Source organism: Arachis hypogaea, chromosome 9 (assembly GCF_003086295.3).
Source record: "Arachis hypogaea cultivar Tifrunner chromosome 9, arahy.Tifrunner.gnm2.J5K5, whole genome shotgun sequence".
Lineage (NCBI taxonomy): Eukaryota > Viridiplantae > Streptophyta > Magnoliopsida > Fabales > Fabaceae > Arachis > Arachis hypogaea.
The window spans coordinates 94,932,276-94,954,426 of NC_092044.1; the positions used below are offsets into that span (position 1 = coordinate 94,932,276).

The window sequence follows — 22,151 nt, forward strand, 5'->3', positions numbered from 1 at the left end:
CCGCTTTTCTATTATTTTTAAGAAATTAATTTTATTTTTTTGTTAATATATTATTTTCTCTTTAAATTTATTAGATAAGTATTTTTTTATTTTAATATTGATGTGATCTTATTTATATCATATTTTATTAAAATTAAAATTTCTATAAAAAATCTTTAAATATTAAATTATAAAAGCTCGCAATAGAGAGGTATATATATTATCAGAAAAAATATAATTTAAAAAATGATAATAACATTATCCTAATTTAAAAGGAGTATACATAAACCAAAATATATGTTAGTTATTTACAAAAAATAATTTTTACTTAAATGTCATGAATATTCATATTTGTCTTCATATATTTTAACTTTTAAGTGGTAGGTCAAAATATGAATCTAAATATGAAGAGGCCTTCATTTTTTTATAAATAGTGAAAGATAGAAGAAATATGAATGCTTATTTTTTTCGTTTTAAATATCAAATTGTAAGAATAATTAATAAAAAAAATAGGAGAGTATAAAAATTGTGTATTTAGAAAAAATCATTCATAATTCATTATACATCTTCTTATCAATAACTTTTCGAGTTTTGAAAAACTGTCAGATTTATTGACCATAAAAATAATTATATAACCGCTTCAATATTAGTCAATTAAAAATTACGTGTAACAAAATCAAAATATAAATTAAAAATATTATTTACAAATTTAATATTTATAAACGTTATTAAGTTTAATTATTTATTTTTAATAGTATTTAATTTGAGACCGAGATAAAAATTTATATTCAAAAGACTCTTTATCTTCGTGCATAATTCCAATTGTTAAAAAATATTTTATTTTTTTAAATTTTATATTTAATTTTTAGATTTTTTTAATCTCATTATTTTTTAAAATTTTTAATTTATATTTTTATTATATCCCCTTACTATATTAAACACTATTCTTTCTCTTACTATCTCTCTCTAAACACATACTTGTCATTGTCTCATCACCATTATTATATTTTCTTGGTTTCCTTTCTCATTTTTTCCTTCTCCTTCCACCTTCTCTTCACCCGACCGTAATTAATTATTACCGTATTATTATCGCAACTTTTAATCTTGTCTATCACTTCGATTTATAACCATTTATTATATTAACTTTTATGAGTTGTTGAAATTTCGCTAAAAGAAGTAAGAAATAAAGCATTTAAAATTTTTATCCAAATTTTCAAATTAACTTTTAGAACGTATAAAATTTATAAATTTAAATTAAATAAGATATTAAACAAATTTAGTATGTTGTTATTATAGGTAATAAAATCAAAATAAAAATTTAAAAGCATTATTTACAAATTAACTATTTATAAACGGTATTAAGTTTAGTTATTTATTTTTTAATAGTATTTAATTTGAAGTCAAGATAAAAATTTATATTTAAAACACTATTTATCTTCATGCATATTTCTAATTGATAAAAAATATTTTAATTTTCTTTTTAATTTTATATTTAATTTTTTTAAATTATCTTTAATTTTGTTATTTTTCAAAATTATTACTTTATATTTTTATTATATCCCTTTACTATATCAAACACTTTTTTTATTTCTTATAATAAAAAATTATTAAAAATATTAACAAAATCATTTTTTAATAAGATCACATCAATATTAAAATAAAAAAAATACTTATCTAATAGATTTAAAGAGAAAATAATATATTAACAAAAAAATAAAATTAATTTCTTAAAAATAATAGAAAAGCGGCTGAACAGGCCGTGCCTGTTGAGCCGCTAGTATATATATATATATATATATATATATATATTTGGTCGAGCTAGAGAATAAAAAATTTAACTAAAACAATAAAAAAATACTTGAAAATAATAAAAATAAAAAATAATTTTATTATAAAAATATAATTTTAAATATTATATATATATGAAACTTTAAATGTTAATTTTAATAAAAAAATATTATTTTTTGTATTTATATGTTTTATATTTTTAATTACGTAAATTTGATTAGTTTAAATCTTACTAATATAATTAAATATATAATGTGATAGGCATGTATTTAGAATTATATTATTTTTATTCCATTTTTCTAAAAAAATGAAAAAAGTTAATATTTTCATGTATTATATATAATATTTTAAATAAATTATATTTTTAAAATATTTTGATGAAAAATTATTTTATATAATAATACCTTTAACAAAATTAGTTAATTAATAAATTTTTTAATAAAATAATTTAATTATTTGTTAAGTAATATAAAATAAAATTTTAATTATTTTATATTTTTATGTTACAGTTTAAATTTTTATTTTAATATAATTTTTAAATATTATAAAAATTTATTGTATAATAATTAATTTTATTGAATAAAAAATACTAATATTTTTGTATTTATATATTTTATTTTTAATTTTTTAAGTATAAAAAATTTTGTTGCCATTTAAAGTATTACGTATTAGAGTATTGTCATTTAAAATATTTATTTATATACTAAGATATTCTGTATTTATTAGAGTTCATCAATGCTCTTCTTTCATATTAGCCATTGATTTTCATCTAATTAAATCTAATGGTTTATATAAATGTGACGCATCGAATAAATACATAATTGTTGTGCTCATTTTAGACATATCCAATTACTAACATATAGATAGAGAAAAGAAAATTAAAGGAAAATATTGAACAAGACAGCTTAAAAAAAAACCAGAAAATGAAAAATAGATCTTTTGTCTTCTTCCATGCATATATATGTAGCAGTCAAAGCGCAAATAAAAAAATTAATATGCAATAGTCACTATCATAACATCATCGTTAATTAATAAAATGAGAAAAATAATACCAGTAGAGTATGGTAATTCGAAAAATAGTAGATACCAACACTTTGAGTTAAAAAAAATATTAGTTCAAATACAAATCAAATATAAGAAAAAATATTGATCATCTAACATACTTTGTAAGGTTAATTAAAATATGAAAGCCGCAATAAATTCTCAATATAATGAAAATTAACCTACTGGAGGATTTCCACCACTAATTAAATTCATAGAACAAAAAAGTCCTATATATATGTTTGTGCGTGTGTGTGTACTTAGCACAAACCATGAACAAGAATGGAAAGTCAACGTTATTATTTTCAAATCAACACTAGTTGATGATGAATACATGCTTGCAAATTAAAAGTAGTTCATAAGAGAAGGCTTTTTAATTAATGACATTATTTTGATACCATTTATCTTTATTGAAATAAAAACAATCAAAATTTAGAAAGGAGGTTATTGACGACCTTCCTCATCTCTAACTTATTTTCCATATGAAACAACATGCATACATACTGGAATTTGGAAAGAAATTAAATTCCTTATTTTATATATATTATATAGGAAAAGAAGATCAGAGTGTTCTATCCAATAATTGGAACCCTTTTAACAATTCCAGCTTTGTTGATCCAAACCCAAACCCTATCACATCGATAATCAGTGGTTACTATGCTTCCTTCAGGCACAATTATAGCATTCACCAACGGATTTTCCCTCTCAATTCTTGCCTCTGCCACTGTTCCTTCAAATCCAACCAATTCGGGCCATGAACTCTTTCCTGCACACAATCCAATTCAATATAAACATATAGTATGTATTAATCATGACTTATTATAGAGACACCAAAAAAATCATGACTTATTATAGAGTATGCATATTAATTAATATAAACATATTATTTACCTTCGCAACCAGTACTCATGTTTGCCTCTTCTAAATCCCTAAGCTAGATTTGTGTGACTTTGTAGTTTCTTTCTTTTTGGCTAATTGCAACTATTATTTTTCGACATGAATGAATTTCAATCTATAGCGGGGGTATTTATAGTTGGCGAGCTCAACAATATGTTTTTTCTTTCTTCTATTTTAATTTTAATAAAATGTATATTGACTTGACTTTTCTCTATGTGATCCTGGGACGAATAGTTTCAAGATAAACGTATCACCAATGGAGTTGTCATACCTGTAATGTACATATATCAAATAAGACATTCAAATGAAATCAATTTGAATATAGACAAAATATCGATCTGATCCAAATTAAAATTATCAGTTCAAATTAAATTAAGTATTTACATTTTTTATATTCAGATACGATCCCATCTACAAATTACAAATACAAATGACAAATCAGATATCAAATATATCTGATAAAAAGATAAAAAATAAACAAATCAAGCCAATCTTGCCAAATTAAACAAATCTTGCCACACCGCTTAGTAGTGATAAGCTAGAGAGAACGATAACAAACTATATATTGATACTTATACCCCAAATAAATAAATAAATTGTTATTACTATTGTGTCCAGTAATTAATTAGATTATTGTTTCAATTGCCAGTGAAAAGGTATATATTTTTATTTATTTATTTATTTTGTGGATATACGGATCCATAATTACAAATGTGAAATCTGCGATTCAATATCTTATTTAACTACAAATTGAATCAAATCGAATCTAATAATACTGCGAATCGAATGCGGATAATCTTGATCGCATGTCGGATCCGGATCGGATTTGTATACCAATAAGTATGTTGTCAACGTTTTCAATATCACGCAATCGGTGTGCTTGTTTGATGCCTCATTGTATTCAAAGATTTACGCGTATGCATGCAGGTACGGCTTAGTACAAGTTTGGCAGCTGAATATTATGGATAAGTACAATAGAGTGGAACTTAGCTTCATTATTCAAAGTGGAAACTACTTCCCCTTATTTGTTGTGCTGCAAATCGGTTCAAATTAAAAGCTAATATAGTTTAAATTAAACTAAAGATTAAGTACGATTTTGTTGTTACTGATCTATTATCTTAACTTATACAAGATATTAAAGGTGGTTGTTGATAAGTTGATTGTATTATAGAAGAAATTTATGTGGTGTAAGGAGGATTATAATTATAGTATATCTCTAATGAAGTGGGAAGTGGTTCAGGCATCAAAAAAAGTTGAAAAATAGGGAGTTGAAGATGTAGTGCTGAAGAATACAACGCTTCTCGTTAAGTGGTAGTGGCAATTTTTAAAAGAGGACTGTCTATTGTGGAAGAAGATTGTTTGTTCTTGTAACAATTTAAATCCTAATGTAATGGTATCAAATCAGACTTTACTAGTAAAGGGTGGAATGTGAAAAGACATCCATCAGTTGAATATAAAAGAACAACAAGTGAAAGATAAAATTATTAGTGGGTTGGCGATGGAAGTAGAAAATGGAAGAAAAATTCTGTTTTGGAAAGATAATTGGGTTCAAAGTGATCCTCTGAAAGCAAGTTTTCAAGGCTCTTATCTATTTCAAACCAACAAGAATCTGTGATAAAGGACTGTGGATTTTGGGATTGGTTAGAGTGGATTTGAAATTTTCATTGGAGGAGAGAGTTGTTCCAATAGGAGTTGGAACTTGTTCATCAACTTCATGATAGGTTAAGGCCAGTGAAGCTATCAACTGGTAGAGAGGATAATCTTGTTTAGAAATTTCATAATAAAGGTGTTTTTTCTACTAACTCTTTTGTGCAGGTGTTGCAATCGGAGACCCTTTCAAAAGAGATTACGAGCTATAGTTTCATAAGTCCAATTTGAAAAGGGTTGGTACCTCCTAGAGTTGAACTTTTTGGGTGGTTTGTTCTAGTCAGTAGGGTGAATAAAGAGATGTTGAGTAGATTAGGCGTTATTCATCAGAGTGACAATATATGTGTCCTGTGTAAAAAGGAGATGAAATTTGTTATCATTTATTTCTTTTATGTGAATTTATGTGACAGATGTGGTGTGCTTGGTTGAGGTGTTTTCATAGAGTTTGGCCTGTCCTAAGAACTATCAAATGCCTGTTTGAGAGTTGGACTGGCATGTCTAATAGAAAAGAGGAATAGAAGATGTGGCTGACTGGATTCTTTGCAGTGATTTGGAACATCTGGTTGGAACGCAATGACAGAATTTTCAACAATAAAGAAGCAAGTGTTGAGATCATATAACGAAGAACGTTTTTGAACTATAAAGAGTGGACTAGTATCGATCCTGTTGGTTGTTGATGGCATTACAGGAGATTGATAATCTTTGTGTTTAAGTTTGTTTTTACCGCGTCTGTTTGCTTGTTGCTCTATTTCAGTGTGTTAAACTTTTTTGTTTAAAAAAAAGTATGATTTTAGTCTCTATGATTTAAGTAAAAAACTTTTTTAATTTCTAACATTTTTTGCATATAAAATTGTCTTTAAATTTTAACATAATTTTAATCATAAGGACTAAAATTATATTTAACCCGTAAATTAATATTTCAATTATTTTAGTATTTTAGAAAAATGTTAGAGAAATAACATGTTTTATTAGTCAATATTTTATTTTTATATTATAAAAATTTAAGATTTAATTTTTAAAATTTAATATAAAAATAATTTTATTGACTAAATATTAATAATAAAAAAAACAAATTTTATTGATTATATAACATTGCTCAATATTTTATATTTTTATTATATATACATGCATGTAAGTTTGTTTATTTTATTAAATTGTGCTTATACATATAATAAAGTCAAATAAATATATCGTATCCTTCTCTTAAGAATAAGTCAATCCAAATCTAAATCTCCATTAATACATGTTCGGTACGTAAAATCATCCCGGTAAAGTCGTATTATTGCAAACATGAGACAACCGAGAAAGTGATAGGAAGCTTTGGTTGATGTATACGTTATGAAAGAGACGTGGAGATATAGATACAAAGTAGAGGAAAATAATAATCAGATCTTTAAAGATTTTTATTTCGTATTGAAGAAATATCAAATAGGTCCTTCAAGATCATAAATAAGGATTAATCTCTACGTATAAGTGATTTGGATTTACAAGTTTTACAAGTCTGAACGAAATCTATCCATTAAACACATTACTTGTTACGTGTCTTTTTAATAGAATTTTAAATCAATTCAAATTAATTAACGCACAAATATATAACTTCCTTTTTCAAAAGGTTTCGTTTCTTTTTTCGAGTTTCTTGCCAAATTTGTTAGATCTCCTTCATGCGTTCTCTCTTTGTTTCGTTTTTTTCAATTTTCATGGTTTCTGAAATCAAGTTTTGAAATCGTTTTGAAGATAATGGAACTTCAGAAATACATCCAAACGATAACAGAAATACACCCAAACGGTTACAGAAATACACCCAAAGGATTACAGAAATACATCCAAAGGATTTAAGAAATACACACAAAACAAGGGGAGACAGTATATTTCTTCTTGAAATCTTTTAATGTTTTGCTGGTTAAGGATGAATCACATGGCAGAGACAATCTAGAAGAAAAACCTAGAAAAACAGTAAAACAGTACCTTGAATAATCTTTCTTCCTTTTTTCTGGTGATTTTTTATGGAGATTTGTATCTTTTCTTCTTGATTTCTTCTACTCTTCGCGAGGAGTTAGAACTTTTCTGCAAAATCGTAGTAGTTTGTTTTGAATGCCCCTTGAATCTTAATGGTTTGCGTTTTGATTGAGGAAGAAGAGGAAGAATAAACGTGTTGTGGAAAGGACACGTGTTTTTTTCTTGATAGTTTGCGTTTTGATTGAGGAAGAAGACGAAGAGTGAACGTGTTGTTGAAGGAGCGCGTGTTTTTTTCTTGGACTTGGAGCAACTTGTATAGCTTGTAAGCCAAAAAGGCTTGTATGTGTAGCAGGCCTCAATAAATAATAGACATATCAAATAGAGTTGTTTATATATTTTAGGGTAAAGTATTAAATTGGTCTCCTACGTTTGTTTTTGTCTTTAAGGTTTAAAATGTTCTATTTAAATACAAAAAAATATTTATCTTCAATTTAGTATGAGATCAAAGTTAAATAATTAACAAATGTCCTACATTATAGTAGTATAAGAACAAGATCGATAATTTAGAGAACAAGTACATGTTCCAAAGGCACAAAATCAACCGTAGATGCATCAATATATTTATTTATTATTCTCCTTAGTTCTATAGAAAATATTTCATTTAAATTATAAAAAGAATGCTAAATAAATATATTGATGCATCTACGGTTGATTTTGTGCCTCTAGAGCTTTTACTTGTTCTCCAAATTATTGACCTTGTTCTTATACGGCTGTAATGTAGGATATTCCGTTAATTATTTAATTTTGATATCACCGTAGAACTAAATTGAAGCTAAATGAAACTTTTTTGAATTCAAATAGGATACTTTAAACCTTAAGGACCAAAACAGAATTATGCCCAAACGTAGGGGACCAATTTAATACTTTACCCCATATTTTATTATTTATAGTAGTACATGTTCCATTGCTAAATATAGAAATGATGTAATTTTAGACCGTAAAATATTTATTATCTTAAGTATTCATATAACCTTTACCAATTGCTCTTTATTTATAACAAATATTACTAAAATTGGTAAAATTTCGCTTAAAAAATTGTTATATATATGATAATCTTTTATGAATAAACATGTTCCTATCATTAAATTTTACGTGATAAATTGATAAAAAATCATCACATATCCCTCGTTTGCTATCATAGAAAATCAAACTGATATTTTTTTAAAAAAAATAATTAATCTAAAATTAAAATACTTAAGAACCTAATTATCATTTTACTCTACAATATTATTAGTGTGTGTGTATATATAGTCCGCCCAATACTATAGCGAAGAGTAAACATTACCCTTTTTTTTTAGTAAAAAAACCTCAGGAAAAAAAATTATCATGTACATTGCACATACTATGATACTAATTGTAAATTTAATAAAAATTTTCATTCTTCATCCAATTAACTTTTCAACATCGAACTCTCCATATTGTCCTTAGTAAAACAATGAACATAACACAACAAAATTGTAGTGTCTGTATTATCCCCTACAATAAACTTTCCCATAAAACAATATATATATATATATATATATATATATATATATATATATATATAATATATATATATATATATATCATCCACCACCACTACCATCCACCACCATAAATTCATCATCATCTACAGTTGATCAGAAATCAATCACCATTTATTTTTCAACAAGAAAAAAAAAAGAGAACATAAAGGGGGTAAATCAACATTGAGAAATCAAGATGGGGGGAGCAAATCTCAACAACATAGCACAGATCGGAGAAAGGAGAAGTTGAAGGCGACAGAGGAGAAAAACGACATAGCCGAAAAGCGACAGAGGTGGAGGCAAAGGCAAAGCAAATTAGTCACAATCATGAGCTAGAAGAAGTTGAGGAGAAGCTAGAGGTGATAGTCGGAGTAAGAAACGATAGCAACAAGACCCAACACCCACAGTTGCATTGCCAGATCAGCAACAATGGTGGCGCGACTGAGACCAGCGGTAGAGACAACAAACCAGATCTGAGAGCTTCCTTCATCGTGGGAAGAGGGCGAAAAAGAGAGAGGAGAAAGGAGGGAGGAAAAAAAGAGTGCAAAGGGAGAAGAGAAAGTGGGAAGAGGACTGTGGGAGAAGACAAACTTGAAATTTTGAAAAATAACAGGAGTAAAAGTGAATAATTTGTGCCTCGCATCTTATGTCTCTGTCTCAACTCTAAAGTGGTACACAAATCCACTCGTGTCTTATTTCTTGTCTTAACTAACCAAACAATAGTTATACCACCATGTCTATGTCGTGAGTAGACACATCCACTAACCAAAAGCTTCCTTAAGTAACATGCATCATGCTATTAGACAAAGGATAATGTTGCATAGGGCGTATTTTTGAGTTAAGGTTTTGGGTACCGAATTTCCTCCTCAAACCTTTTCTTTCCGTCTCTCTTCAAACAGTTTTTAGAATATAGAATAAGTAAGCCCTTAAACTATTTTAGAATAACTTGTAATTTTTTACAGGAAAAAATCAAGTCTCTTGAAGCATTTAGCAAGGACTTCTGCATACATAAACCTGTACACAAGAGAAAGCAAAAAGATTTACAATGTTCCATATGGATTAAGAGGCACAGATTAAAAGGGATGCATGATGATCTAGAACTAATTTGGAAACATACTCTCGATTTTGCAGATAATATTAATTCATGTGAGTCTAGTTCTCTTTCGACGAGAAGGCTTATTTTTTGAAACATCCTTTGAGGAGGCAGTAACATCCTGCTGTGGATCTTCATCGCTATTGTCGAAGCTCTCTTCATCAAAACTTTCGGTTTTGTCTGTGTCTTCTTCCACTTGAGGAGATCTCTTAGCAGTGTCTTGTTTTGACAACTGATCTCGAAGATCTCTCAATTTTGATTTCTTGGAATTTAAGACCCCCAGAAACTAAAATAAATACAAGCAGATTCAAGATCTTTGTGATTGTAAGTACGATTAATTAACTACAATGATCAACAGTCGTTCTTGAGTGAAACAGGGCTCATCATGCTATGCAATCAAAGACAACTTCCAACAGACCACAGAGATTACCATAAAACAAATGCAAAGAGGTAAGAAGTTACCTTCGTATAGATTTGCGCTTCAAATTCAGCCTTCTCATTGGCGACTCTCTCACTTTGGGCTAAACATTTTTCAGCTTCCACTTTCATGTTCTCATACAATTCATTTTTCCGAATAACTTCCTCCTGTAAATGCATTGATGCATATAAACATGTCAAACCATACTTAATAAGAATTGCTTTTTATAGTTGAGTTAACACTTCTAACCCCAAATTAGCCAACTCATTTCGTGTTGTGTTCCTGACAGACATACAGGACCCGAATACACCGAACTTGAAAAATCATCAGAAAATTCCATATATTTCTAGATGAGATTATCAATTTATAATACTTTTAGATATTTACTAGCGGCTCAACAGGCACGATAGTGCCTGTTCAGCCGCTTTTCTATTATTTTTAAGAAATTAATTTTATTTTTTTGTTAATATATTATTTTCTCTTTAAATTTATTAGATAAGTATTTTTTTTATTTTAATATTGATGTGATCTTATTAAAAAATGATTTTGTTAATATTTTTAATAATTTTTTATTATAAGAAATAAAAAAAGTGTTTGATATAGTAAAGGGATATAATAAAAATATAAAGTAATAATTTTGAAAAATAACAAAATTAAAGATAATTTAAAAAAATTAAATATAAAATTAAAAAGAAAATTAAAATATTTTTTATCAATTAGAAATATGCATGAAGATAAATAGTGTTTTAAATATAAATTTTTATCTTGACTTCAAATTAAATACTATTAAAAAATAAATAACTAAACTTAATACCATTTATAAATAGTTAATTTGTAAATAATGCTTTTAAATTTTTATTTTGATTTTATTACCTATAATAACAACATACTAAATTTGTTTAATATCTTATTTAATTTAAATTTATAAATTTTATACGTTCTAAAAGTTAATTTGATAATTTGGATAAAAATTTTAAATGCTTTATTTCTTACTTCCTTTAGCGAAATTTCAACAACTCATAAAAGTTAATATAATAAATGGTTATAAATCGAAGTGATAGACAAGATTAAAAGTTGCGATAATAATACGGTAATAATTAATTACGGTCGGGTGAAGAGAAGGTGGAAGGAGAAGGAAAAAATGAGAAAGGAAACCAAGGAAATATAATAATGGTGATGAGACAATGACAAGTATGTGTTTAGAGAGAGATAGTAAGAGAAAGAATAGTGTTTAATATAGTAAGGGGATATAATAAAAATATAAATTAAAAATTTTAAAAAAATAATGAGATTAAAAAAATCTAAAAATTAAATATAAAATTTAAAAAAATAAAATATTTTTTAACAATTGGAATTATGCACGAAGATAAAGAGTCTTTTGAATATAAATTTTTATCTCGGTCTCAAATTAAATACTATTAAAAATAAATAATTAAACTTAATAACGTTTATAAATATTAAATTTGTAAATAATATTTTTAATTTATATTTTGATTTTGTTACACGTAATTTTTAATTGAATAATATTGAAGCGGTTATATAATTATTTTTATGGTCAATAAATCTGACAGTTTTTCAAAACTCGAAAAGTTATTGATAAGAAGATGTATAATGAATTATGAATGATTTTTTCTAAATACACAATTTTTATACTCTCCTATTTTTTTTATTAATTATTCTTACAATTTGATATTTAAAACGAAAAAAATAAGCATTCATATTTCTTCTATCTTTCACTATTTATAAAAAAATGAAGGCCTCTTCATATTTAGATTCATATTTTGACCTACCACTTAAAAGTTAAAATATATGAAGACAAATATGAATATTCATGACATTTAAGTAAAAATTATTTTTTGTAAATAACTAACATATATTTTGGTTTATGTATACTCTTTTTAAATTAGGATAATGTTATTATCATTTTTTAAATTATATTTTTTCTGATAATATATATACCTCTCTATTGCGAGCTTTTATAATTTAATATTTAAAGATTTTTTATAGAAATTTTAATTTTAATAAAATATGATATAAATAAGATCACATCAATATTAAAATAAAAAAAATACTTATCTAATAAATTTAAAGAGAAAATAATATATTAACAAAAAAATAAAATTAATTTCTTAAAAATAATAGAAAAGCGGCTGAACAGGCACGATAGTGCCTGTTGAGCCGCTAGTATCAAATAAAAAGAAACTGTTTTCTTTTTGCATCAAATTGATAAGACAAAAAAAATATTTCTTTCTATATTAAATTTATAAAAAAAAAAGACATAGTAGTATTTTCATATGTCAAAAGTTGAGAATAAATTAAAAAGGCAGATAAATGATTGAAAATATAGATTAGATAAGTAAACTAAAGAGAAGAAAAGATATAAGTAGATGTTATATGTGAAAATAGTAACCGCTGTAAGACTAAATGAAATTAACAACTGCAGTTGACGAAGGTGAGAGTGTTGAAGAAAGGAGAATAATAGAATAGCAAGAAAAATACAGAAAAGTAAAAACTAAATTACTGAAAGGATAACGTACTCAAAACAAAAGGATATAAATTAAAATTAATATAAGATTAAACAAAATATGAACATGATAAAGAATGAAGACAATGACAGAACAAACGATATAAAATAAAACTAACAAAGCATGAAGATATTGATAGAACAAACGATATAAACTAAAACTAACATAGAATTAAACAAAGCATGAAGATGATGAAGAATGTGAAGATATTGATATTCATACCAGTCCATTTTCTTTTTATTTATTAACAATTTACAGACTGTCTTACATTTTTTAAAACTGTCATTTTAGTGGGAAGTTATTGGATTTTTCAAAATAAATTTTATGTCTATTTTGTCATTATAATTTAGTTTCCAAAATAGTTTATTGTAGGATTAATATAGTCCAAAAAATTGGACACCAAAATCATAGTCAACTCTTTGTATTGGCTTTATATATTGTTGTTAGACGTATAATATATATATATATATATATATATATATATATATATATATATATATATATAGAAAATAATAAATTAAAACTTACATGGCTCATGAAATAGAAAAATAAAAAGAAGAAAATAATCATAAAGGTTGAAACAATAAAAAATGTATACCATAGTTCTTATCTTGCCACATTTAAATGTTATATGTCAATCTAATAATTAATAAAAAATAATATTATCTAATGTAAAATAGATTAAAAATAAAAAAGAAATTAATAAAATCAATTAACAAAATTCTTATTTTAGGTCGCCAAATTATTTGAAAAATCAATTAACAAAGTTTTTATATTGCTACATTTATTGTGTTATCTGTCAAACTAATAATTAATAAAAAATAATATTGTGGTAGACAAAATTAATAATTTAATTTAGTTTTAAAGTAAATATTTATGTATTCAAATTTCGAACATAATATTCTACATAATCAATATTTTAGAAAATTAAAAAAAATTATTACAAAGCATTTAAAAATAATTAACAAAATATTTATGAAACTTTTCATTCAATCATTAATAGTCAAAGACATATAAAAAAATAAAAACAGATATCAAATAAAAAGAAACTGTTTTCTTTCTGCATCAAATTGATAAGACAAAAAAATTATTTTTTTACATTAAATTGATAAAAATAAAAGAAAATACAGTACTATTTTCATACGTCAAAAGTTGGGAATAAATTAAAAAATCATAGAAATGACTGAAAATATAAATTAGATAAGTAAACTAAAGAGAAGAGATATAAGTGAATGTTATGCGTAAAAGTAGTAACTCAATGAAATTTGCAACTGCAATGGATGAATGCAATGGAAGAGGATGGAGGCGAGAGTGTTGAAGAAAGGAGAAGAACAGAACAGCAAAAAAAATATAGAAAAGTAAAATCCAAACTGCAGTGGATGGAGGCAATGGAAGATGCGTTGTTATATTTATAGAAGTAACAAAACTGTTTTCATTTTAGTGGGAAGTTATTAGATTTTTTAAAACAAATTTTATGTCTATTTTGTCCTTATAATTTGCTTTATTAAATAGTTTATTGTAGGGTTAATATAGTCAAAAAAATTGGACACCAAAGTCATGGTCAACTCTTTGTATTGGCTTTATATATTGTTATAGATATATTGTTATAGATAAATGTCAAACTATCAAGTCTAATTACCTCTGCCAACCCATTAATAGAAAATATAAATGAATGAGTAAATAAAACAATGATGGAACAATACTATGAAGGTCTTAACCACTTCACTAACTCCGTTTGTCATAATATAAAAAGAATACAGGTTTTATTAGACATGATAAATTGATAATGGAGACCTTTAATCTCCCATTTCACCCAACTGAACAACGGTGCATAGTCATTACCAATAATCATCCCATGTATTTATCTTTAATACTAATTACTACTTATAAAGTCCATGAGTAGATACTAGATAGAAGCCTAATTAACTCGACAGAAAAGCACTACCTACACGAGAAAGGTTTAGATTAAAGGAATGCCATGATAGGACAATTTCAAGGTCATTAACTTCTGGTTTATCAGGAACTAACAAATTTTCTTAAGAATGACATCTCCAACACGGTGCCGATTACGAACAAAGAAACAGAGAAACATAAAGAGACAAGTGAAATTCGTGGGGCGAAATAATCTTACACTAAGTGTTATATTTGCATCCATGAGAAAGTCCAAGATTTCTGCAGTAGTTTTTTTACAGTTAGGAGACTGCTTGCATTTCCATCTCCATTGAAGAGTCATACCTTCCTTCTCAAATGTCCATGACAACTGCAATGTTCATAAGAATTACATAAACAACAGTAATAGCAGTACCTTAAGCAACCAAATAATCAAGACACACTGAAATCTTCAAGGTATCAACCCAGCAATAAATGAATACTCTGTCTCACTCTCAGAGGTTCTGTTTCTTCCTTCAAATTCAGCACAAATATGCATTCCGTAAATTTCAATCGCAGAGTAAACTACTAACCCAAAACACACTACAGTAGCAATAAAAACACAAGAGTTTACCCTTTTATGGCCATCACCAGCATCAGCAAAGTCATAAACGGAACCAGGTTGCTGAAACCCTAAGTATCGTTCAGCCAACTCCACATACTCCGAAACTGGTTGGTCCCACTGAGAAGCACGCTGGTTCACCTCCTCCTCCGAAGCTTCAAAAGATCAGAACTTGATTATGGTTTTGGCATTAAATTAGATATGGGTAACGGAAAACGAGAGAAAAGACGAAGGGTTTGAAGGGTACCGTTGCAGAACCAGGCGTTGAAGCCATCGGTGATGGCAAGGTCGAAGCGGGTGGGGAACCAAGTTCCCTTGACAAAGATGGGTTCTCCTTCTGTGCTGTTAACTGGAATCAAGAGCTTCAAGCATGTGTGCTTCTTTGTTTCCTCCATTTTATGTTTCAATAATCTCCACTTCTCTTCACATTGGTGCAGTATCAGTGTATCACTATGTCGCTTCCCCCCCCCCCCCCCCCCCCAAAACAACAACAAAACCCATTTTTTCTTGCTAACCCGACCCGGTTACAAGGTGCTGGACCCGAAATATTTAGCAACATGGTGGTCCGGCTCGGACCCGATCCGGTGAACATACACTTCTCAAAATTAGGACATGTATTCACGCACACACAATGAAGATTGAAGGCAACTAGTAAGGCTGAGGCAAAACCACCCTGAAGCCTGAACCCCGTCTTCTCTTCTCAGCACACAGCCGGTGACGGCACCACCCTTTCCCTCTCAGCCCTCTCTCTGTCTCTCACCAGCATCAGAGTCACCTTGGCCCGCAGAGAAGCTCCTCTGTTCGACTGTTTCTCGGCGACAACTGACGACGATCCTCAGCGAAGTGCGATGGCGTTTCTCTACTGCCCCCGGTCGTCTTTTACTTCTCTGCCACCATCAGTTAGCCACTAGAAGTCACCACCTCTGTTCTGTTAGCCTCGCCACCTCTGCTCTGCTCCCTTTTCCTGTCGTCGTCTTCTATTCTCTGACCTCTGTTATCTGATTAGGGATTTTGATTATTGGAACTTCTATTGGGGGTGTTGATTATTGTTCTAATTAGTATTTTGATTATTATTTTGATTTCTGATTACCAGTAATGGTAGTTTCTTTTTTTCTGCAAAAAATTAATTAGTAATGGTATTTTGGTATTTTGATTCTTGTTCTGATTACCAATAAATTGAATATTGCTGAATCCGAAAAAATTAATTAGTTATTTTTAGAAATTAAAATTTAATTAAAAATTATAAAACATTAGAAAAGATATTTATTTTTTATTAATAAAAATTTAATATTTATTGATTGTTTATTTTATATTTTTATTTAAGTGAGACGAATTAATTGATTCAACTAGTAATTTAACGATTAAATCAATGAATTAATGACTCGATAATCTGACGGATTAACGTGCAAATGCCCTCTATCTCATTCTCAGAGCGGTGAGTTGATGACTGCGATACTGATCAATTCGGAGTGGTTGATCATTGATGATTGATAATACCATAATACTACCTCGGAGGACAATCATGGCAGCCCTTCAACTGAGTCACTTTAACGATGTCACTGTTGTCTTGCTGCTGCTACTGTGCACCATCATCACACCCTTCTCTTCCATTTCAGCTCAACAGCATGTGAAAGACCCTTCAATCACATCAACCATGGAGCAATTCTCCGGTTATGCAATCCATGAGCCTCACTCTTCCCTCTCTTCACTCTTAGTTGATGCTCAGGGTCTCCAGAACCAGGTCCTCGAACTCAAAACTCACTACCTCTTTGGATTGTCATGATGATTGTTTTCTTTTTTGACATTTTTTAACTGTTCTGTGTATTCTTCTTTTCATTAGATTGATGAGCTCTCAGCATTTTCTGATTCACCTGCTCCATCAGTAACAAGGGTCTTGTATACTGACAAGGATGTCTTGGCCCGCAGGTATATTTGTGACAAAGTTGTTTCATTTTTTTTTTTTTTGGGTGAAATTTTAGGATGAGGATGCTTTATTGGATTCGGTTGTGGTGATGCCAAGTTTTCAACCACAAATCTTGTGAAACTACTTTCTTTTTGTGGGGGAAAAACCTTTACTTTTGGTGAAAATGAGTGCCCTTGCATATTTGTTCATTTCATATTAATTGTTGATTAAATGGATAAAGTAAGTGGCACTTGGTGTTGTCTTCTTTGCTCCTAATATATATACTAAAAGTAATGTAAATAAATAATGATATGGGTTGTAAGCATAAATCAACTAGAAAATGCTAAACAAATTATAAATGAGAATGGTGTGTAGATAGCTCTTGAGGAAGCTAAGTATACAAAGTATGTATGGCTGTATGCAGTAAAATTAGGTGTGGTGTTTTGCAAAAGGAACATTGTTGATATAGACAAGAAAAGGAGATGTAAGGTTCTTATTTTCAACCTTTGCATGCATACATTAACTCTAAAGATACTAGTCAATCTGCCAAACACTTGAGCTTGATCATGTTCCTGCTTTGAATGTGAAATGTCTGCATTTACTGATTTTGCTTGTTTCATTTATAGGTATGTAAAGAACTTGATGGGACTTGCTGGTCTATCTGTCAGAGAGGACACTGTCGGTAACATTTTTGGTCGATGGTGAGTGCTCGCTGTCTAACTTCTTACCAGGTTGTCATTGACTTGGCCTTCAGTCACATTGATGTTATATAATCCCTGGCTTAACCGTGTACAGTGTGACTGTAATGTTACGAGCTACACTCACGTGCAGACTTTATGCAGGGATGGTAATGAACCAGAGCTTGCTGCAGTTGCAACAGGTTCACACATTGATGCTATACCTTACTCTGGAAAATATGATGGAGTTGTTGGTGTTTTAGGCGCTATTGAAGCCATCAATGTGCTTAAAAGGTTTTTAACTTCACTTATTATTGCTGATTTAAGAATTAATAAAGTGATCAAAGTACCAAAAACTTTTAATTATTATGGTCTCTTATTAATGAGAAAGCCTGTGTACAATTCAAACAACATATGCTTAGCGAAGTTAAAATAATGTGAAACTCATGTTTCTCATCTGTATCATATTTCTGAAATAATGAAATTATAGCCTTAGAGATATAGCGACCCAAAACAGACATAAATTATATGTTATATCCATATTCTGTGTATTTTTCAGCTTGGAGAAGTATGAATGAATTGTTGATTTTTAACCAACACATTTTAGGTTTAAACCATTTTAGAACAAAGAGGAGTTCCACCAATAACAGACCCCTAGAATTTCTTGCTATAACAATGCGATGTTGACTGAATTTTCACAGGTCTGGCTTTAAACCTAAGAGACCACTGGAAATCATATTGTTCACATCGGAAGAACCAACGCGCTTTGGAATAGGTTGCTTGGGAAGGTCAGCAATGGCTTTAAGCACTTTATCATAATAGGACTCCTACTTGTGCCTATTTTTTTGTCAATTATGTCTCACATTTTGATCAACTAAGCACACCATGTATTCTACTATAAGTTTACTTGTTTGTTATTATGTGCAGCCGCTTGTTATCTGGAAGTGAGAGTCTTGCCAATGCTCTAAGTAAAGCAACTGATAGTCAAAACATATCCTTCTTAGATGCTGCAAGATCAGCTGGTTATGCGAAAGATGTTGATGACTTATCCAGTGTATTTCTAAAGAAAGGGACATATTCTGCTTTTGTAGAATTACACATAGAACAAGGGCCTATTCTAGAAGCGGAAGGTGTGTTTCTTTGATCTAACATAATCTTTGCATTAGCCATAACTTAAAATGTTTATATATTATTTGTTTCTTGACTCAGGTATCTCTATAGGCATAGTTACTGCAATTGCAGCTCCAGCGAGTCTTAAGGTTGACTTTGAAGGCAATGGCGGCCATGCCGGTGCTGTCCTTATGCCTAACAGGTGACTGCTATCATAAAACATATCTTTTTGCTTTCTTTTATGGAATTGCATCCTTATCTTTTCTCTTATACAGTTTTTCATATTTATGCCTTTTTCAAATTCATAGTTTTCATATCTTTCTTGTTTATTATTTTTTGCAACTATTCAGTATCCTTCCGTAATCATGGAAAACTGTAGTGTTGAGTATCTGACTATCAAAATTGAAGCTTATTAGTGAATAATCTATGCTTCAAGTATAAATTATAGACTATGCTACGTGTATACCAAAATCAGTCACCAAAGTTAGTCACCAGTATAAAATACATGCTGGAATACAAATACATGTTGAAAATAAATTAAATCACACATGTATTTATACACAAATACATTGGTGGATTTTAGTAGCTGATTTTGGTGTACGAATAGTATTTTTGATAAATTATAAATTATTTGGTGCAGAAATGATGCTGGATTGGCTGCTGCTGAATTAGCCCTGGCTGTTGAGAAACATGTGTTGGAATCTGGGTCTATTGATACAGTTGGCACTGTTGGTAAGTCGTTTTGACATTTAAGTACTTTCAATTCCATGGAATCTATGGTGATCTGTTCTGAACATCATCCTGCATAAATGAAAATCAAGAAAAGCACCTTCCTTAGTCTCAAATTTTCATTTAAGCCAATATATTTTATTTTGCAAGGTATCTTGGAACTGCACCCTGGAGCCATCAACAGCATCCCTAGCAAAGCACACATCGAAATTGGTGTGTATTATGTGACACATTTTCCGATGCATGGCCTTCTTTATTTGATTTTATTGGTACAAGAGAATTGCTCAGTTTTTTATATGTCTAACTCGGGATCATTTCAGTTTCTGTTGTATTTTACGTAATATAATTATTTTTTGTTGTCATAGACACGAGAGACATTGATGAGGAACGAAGAAACAATGTGGTTGAGAAAATTCACCAATCAGCGATTAGAATAACCGAAACTCGTGGTGTCAAGCTTTCTGAGTTTAGTATCATCAATCAGGATCCACCAGCCCTTTCTTCTGAGGCAGTCATCAAGGCCATGGAAACTGCGACAAGAGAGCTAAACTTGACGAGCAAGTTGATGATTAGTAGAGCCTATCATGATTCATTGTTTATGGCTAGGTAATTCCAAAGAAAAATGACTGTGGTTCTGAATCAACAAAAATATATATCAAATCTTCTAAAGGTAGTATTATTCATGTTAGGTAGGGTTAAGTATACTTTTGCACCCACCAGAATTTCCATTTTGTCGCAGTTTTGGCTTGATTTTTAACTCAATATATCTTTTATTCACTTTTGATTAGAATATTAGGAATCTTGTTGTGTTAATTGATATTGGGCTTAGTGCATCACCCCCCCCCCAAAAAAAAAAAAAAAAAAACTAAGATGACATCTCACAGCAATCTAATATCATGTATTTAGAAATTAGAATGATATTGAGAGCATGCTTTCTCGCTTTTCCTCTTAAAGCTTATAATTTCTAAACTTTTGACCATTTTGGAAGTAGCTAATAACAATTATATTAGCATAATTTAGTTTAATCATTACCATGTTACAATCAACCAAACAGTTCTTTGCTCTTATGTGAACAGAATATCTACTCTAATGCACATTGTGTCTTGCAGGGTATCCCCAATGGGCATGATTTTCATTCCATGTTACAAAGGTACTCATCATCTTTTGCTATTCGTGCCACATACTCACATGTTCTAATTCGATACCATAATACTTTAGAATTGTTTGTTCTTTTTTATGTAATTAAATTTACAATTTAATTTTGATGTATTATCAGTGTAAAGCAGCTTTACACGTGCATGTGATTACTTTGCACGCAAAAATAACTACCTTTTACATTTACCGCATGAATGGTCATTCAAAAGAACTGATGTTATTGGATGACTATGTAAAACATTTTACATTGTCACTGCATCAAAATAATTAAACTCTTAAATTAAAGAGCCAACCCTAACCAGAAAGTTGAGCTCCAGTATGTGAAATCTCGGATTCAATGAATGAACTTACTTTTAAGAATCATTCCATAACTTTCTCTATTGAAAATGCTAATCCATTCACTTGCATGTGGTAATGCTATCTGGTCTGCATTCTGATTTATTTGAACATTGGTTTGCAATTTTTTTTTTTTTCAGGATACAGCCATAAGCCTGAAGAGTTTGCAAGCATTCAAGATATGTCAAATGGAGTAAAAGTATTAGCACTCACACTTGCTAAATTGTCCCTTGAGTAATATCTTCTGTAGTGATATTTAGTATGTACTCACCATTGTAGAGCAAGGATATGTAATTTAATAATACTGATTAAATAATGTTAAATTTAGATGTACCCCATTACAGTGGTTGAAAATCCATCTAATATGACCAGTGAGCATTAAAGAAACACTTTTCGTAGGAAATGCTACCGCTTTTATAATGTTGCCACTTACCACACCAGAAAAGAAAAAAAAAAGAGTAGTAGTTTAATTCAAAAAACAACAGCAGAAATTAATTAGAAAGGAACTACTAAGAATCTAAGATACTAAGATTGTAGAATCCAGTTGTATATAACCAACTCGAAAGAATATCATTATTATATTATAATACGTTATATTATATTATATATGTATTAGTTGTAGTAATCTATATTTAGAGAGATGAGATCTTACTTTTCTCAATTGGCGACACATAGAGTTTGACATTCTCATTTGTGATTATGATTGATGGAATAGCTGGATTCAACTAAACACAAGCAATTAGGAAAAATAAGGGGGAAATTTATTTTTAGTTAGGCTGTTCTGTTGGAATAGCACAGCACTTTATGGATATCTTGAATGTGTGAATGAGATTGAAGGTTG

General features: G+C 29.0%; 2 protein-coding genes and 1 long non-coding RNA gene across 10 annotated transcripts; 1 reads left to right on the forward strand and 2 right to left on the reverse strand.

Annotated features, from left to right (window-relative positions):
• Positions 1 to 3,160: 3,160 nt before the first annotated feature.
• LOC140175341 (uncharacterized) lies at positions 3,161 to 4,229 on the reverse strand. Its single transcript, XR_011865927.1, has 2 exons — positions 3,700 to 4,229; positions 3,161 to 3,574 (listed from the first exon to the last, which is right to left on the reverse strand). It is a non-coding gene; the product is annotated as an uncharacterized lncRNA (long non-coding RNA).
• A 5,421-nt stretch (positions 4,230 to 9,650) lies between these two features.
• Positions 9,651 to 15,990, reverse strand: LOC112711256 (DNA repair protein XRCC4). 2 transcript variants are annotated; one of them, XM_025763858.3, is made up of 6 exons: positions 15,648 to 15,990; positions 15,413 to 15,555; positions 15,041 to 15,169; positions 10,429 to 10,551; positions 9,991 to 10,252; positions 9,651 to 9,887 (listed from the first exon to the last, which is right to left on the reverse strand). In XM_025763858.3, exons 1-5 carry the CDS (start codon positions 15,793 to 15,795, stop codon positions 10,016 to 10,018), a joined length of 780 nt encoding a protein of 259 aa, XP_025619643.1. In that variant the 5' UTR covers positions 15,796 to 15,990; the 3' UTR covers positions 9,651 to 9,887; positions 9,991 to 10,015. The 2 variants fall into 2 exon arrangements, with proteins under 2 accessions (XP_025619643.1, XP_025619642.1); XM_025763857.3 differs by having other exon boundaries at positions 9,773 to 10,252.
• LOC112711255 (ureidoglycolate hydrolase) lies at positions 15,982 to 21,697 on the forward strand. 7 transcript variants are annotated; one of them, XM_025763856.3, is made up of 13 exons: positions 15,982 to 16,330; positions 16,832 to 17,141; positions 17,241 to 17,326; positions 17,930 to 18,004; positions 18,146 to 18,274; positions 18,682 to 18,768; positions 18,908 to 19,110; positions 19,190 to 19,292; positions 19,731 to 19,822; positions 19,970 to 20,032; positions 20,185 to 20,425; positions 20,929 to 20,969; positions 21,451 to 21,697. In XM_025763856.3, the coding sequence occupies exons 2-13, from the start codon at positions 16,884 to 16,886 to the stop codon at positions 21,546 to 21,548; spliced, it is 1,476 nt and encodes a 491-aa protein (XP_025619641.1). In that variant the 5' UTR covers positions 15,982 to 16,330; positions 16,832 to 16,883; the 3' UTR covers positions 21,549 to 21,697. The 7 variants fall into 7 exon arrangements, 4 of the variants coding, with proteins under 4 accessions (XP_025619641.1, XP_029144978.1, XP_072059289.1 ...); XM_029289145.2 differs by having other exon boundaries at positions 15,984 to 16,366; XM_072203188.1 differs by having other exon boundaries at positions 16,017 to 16,436.
• Positions 21,698 to 22,151: the final 454 nt, after the last annotated feature.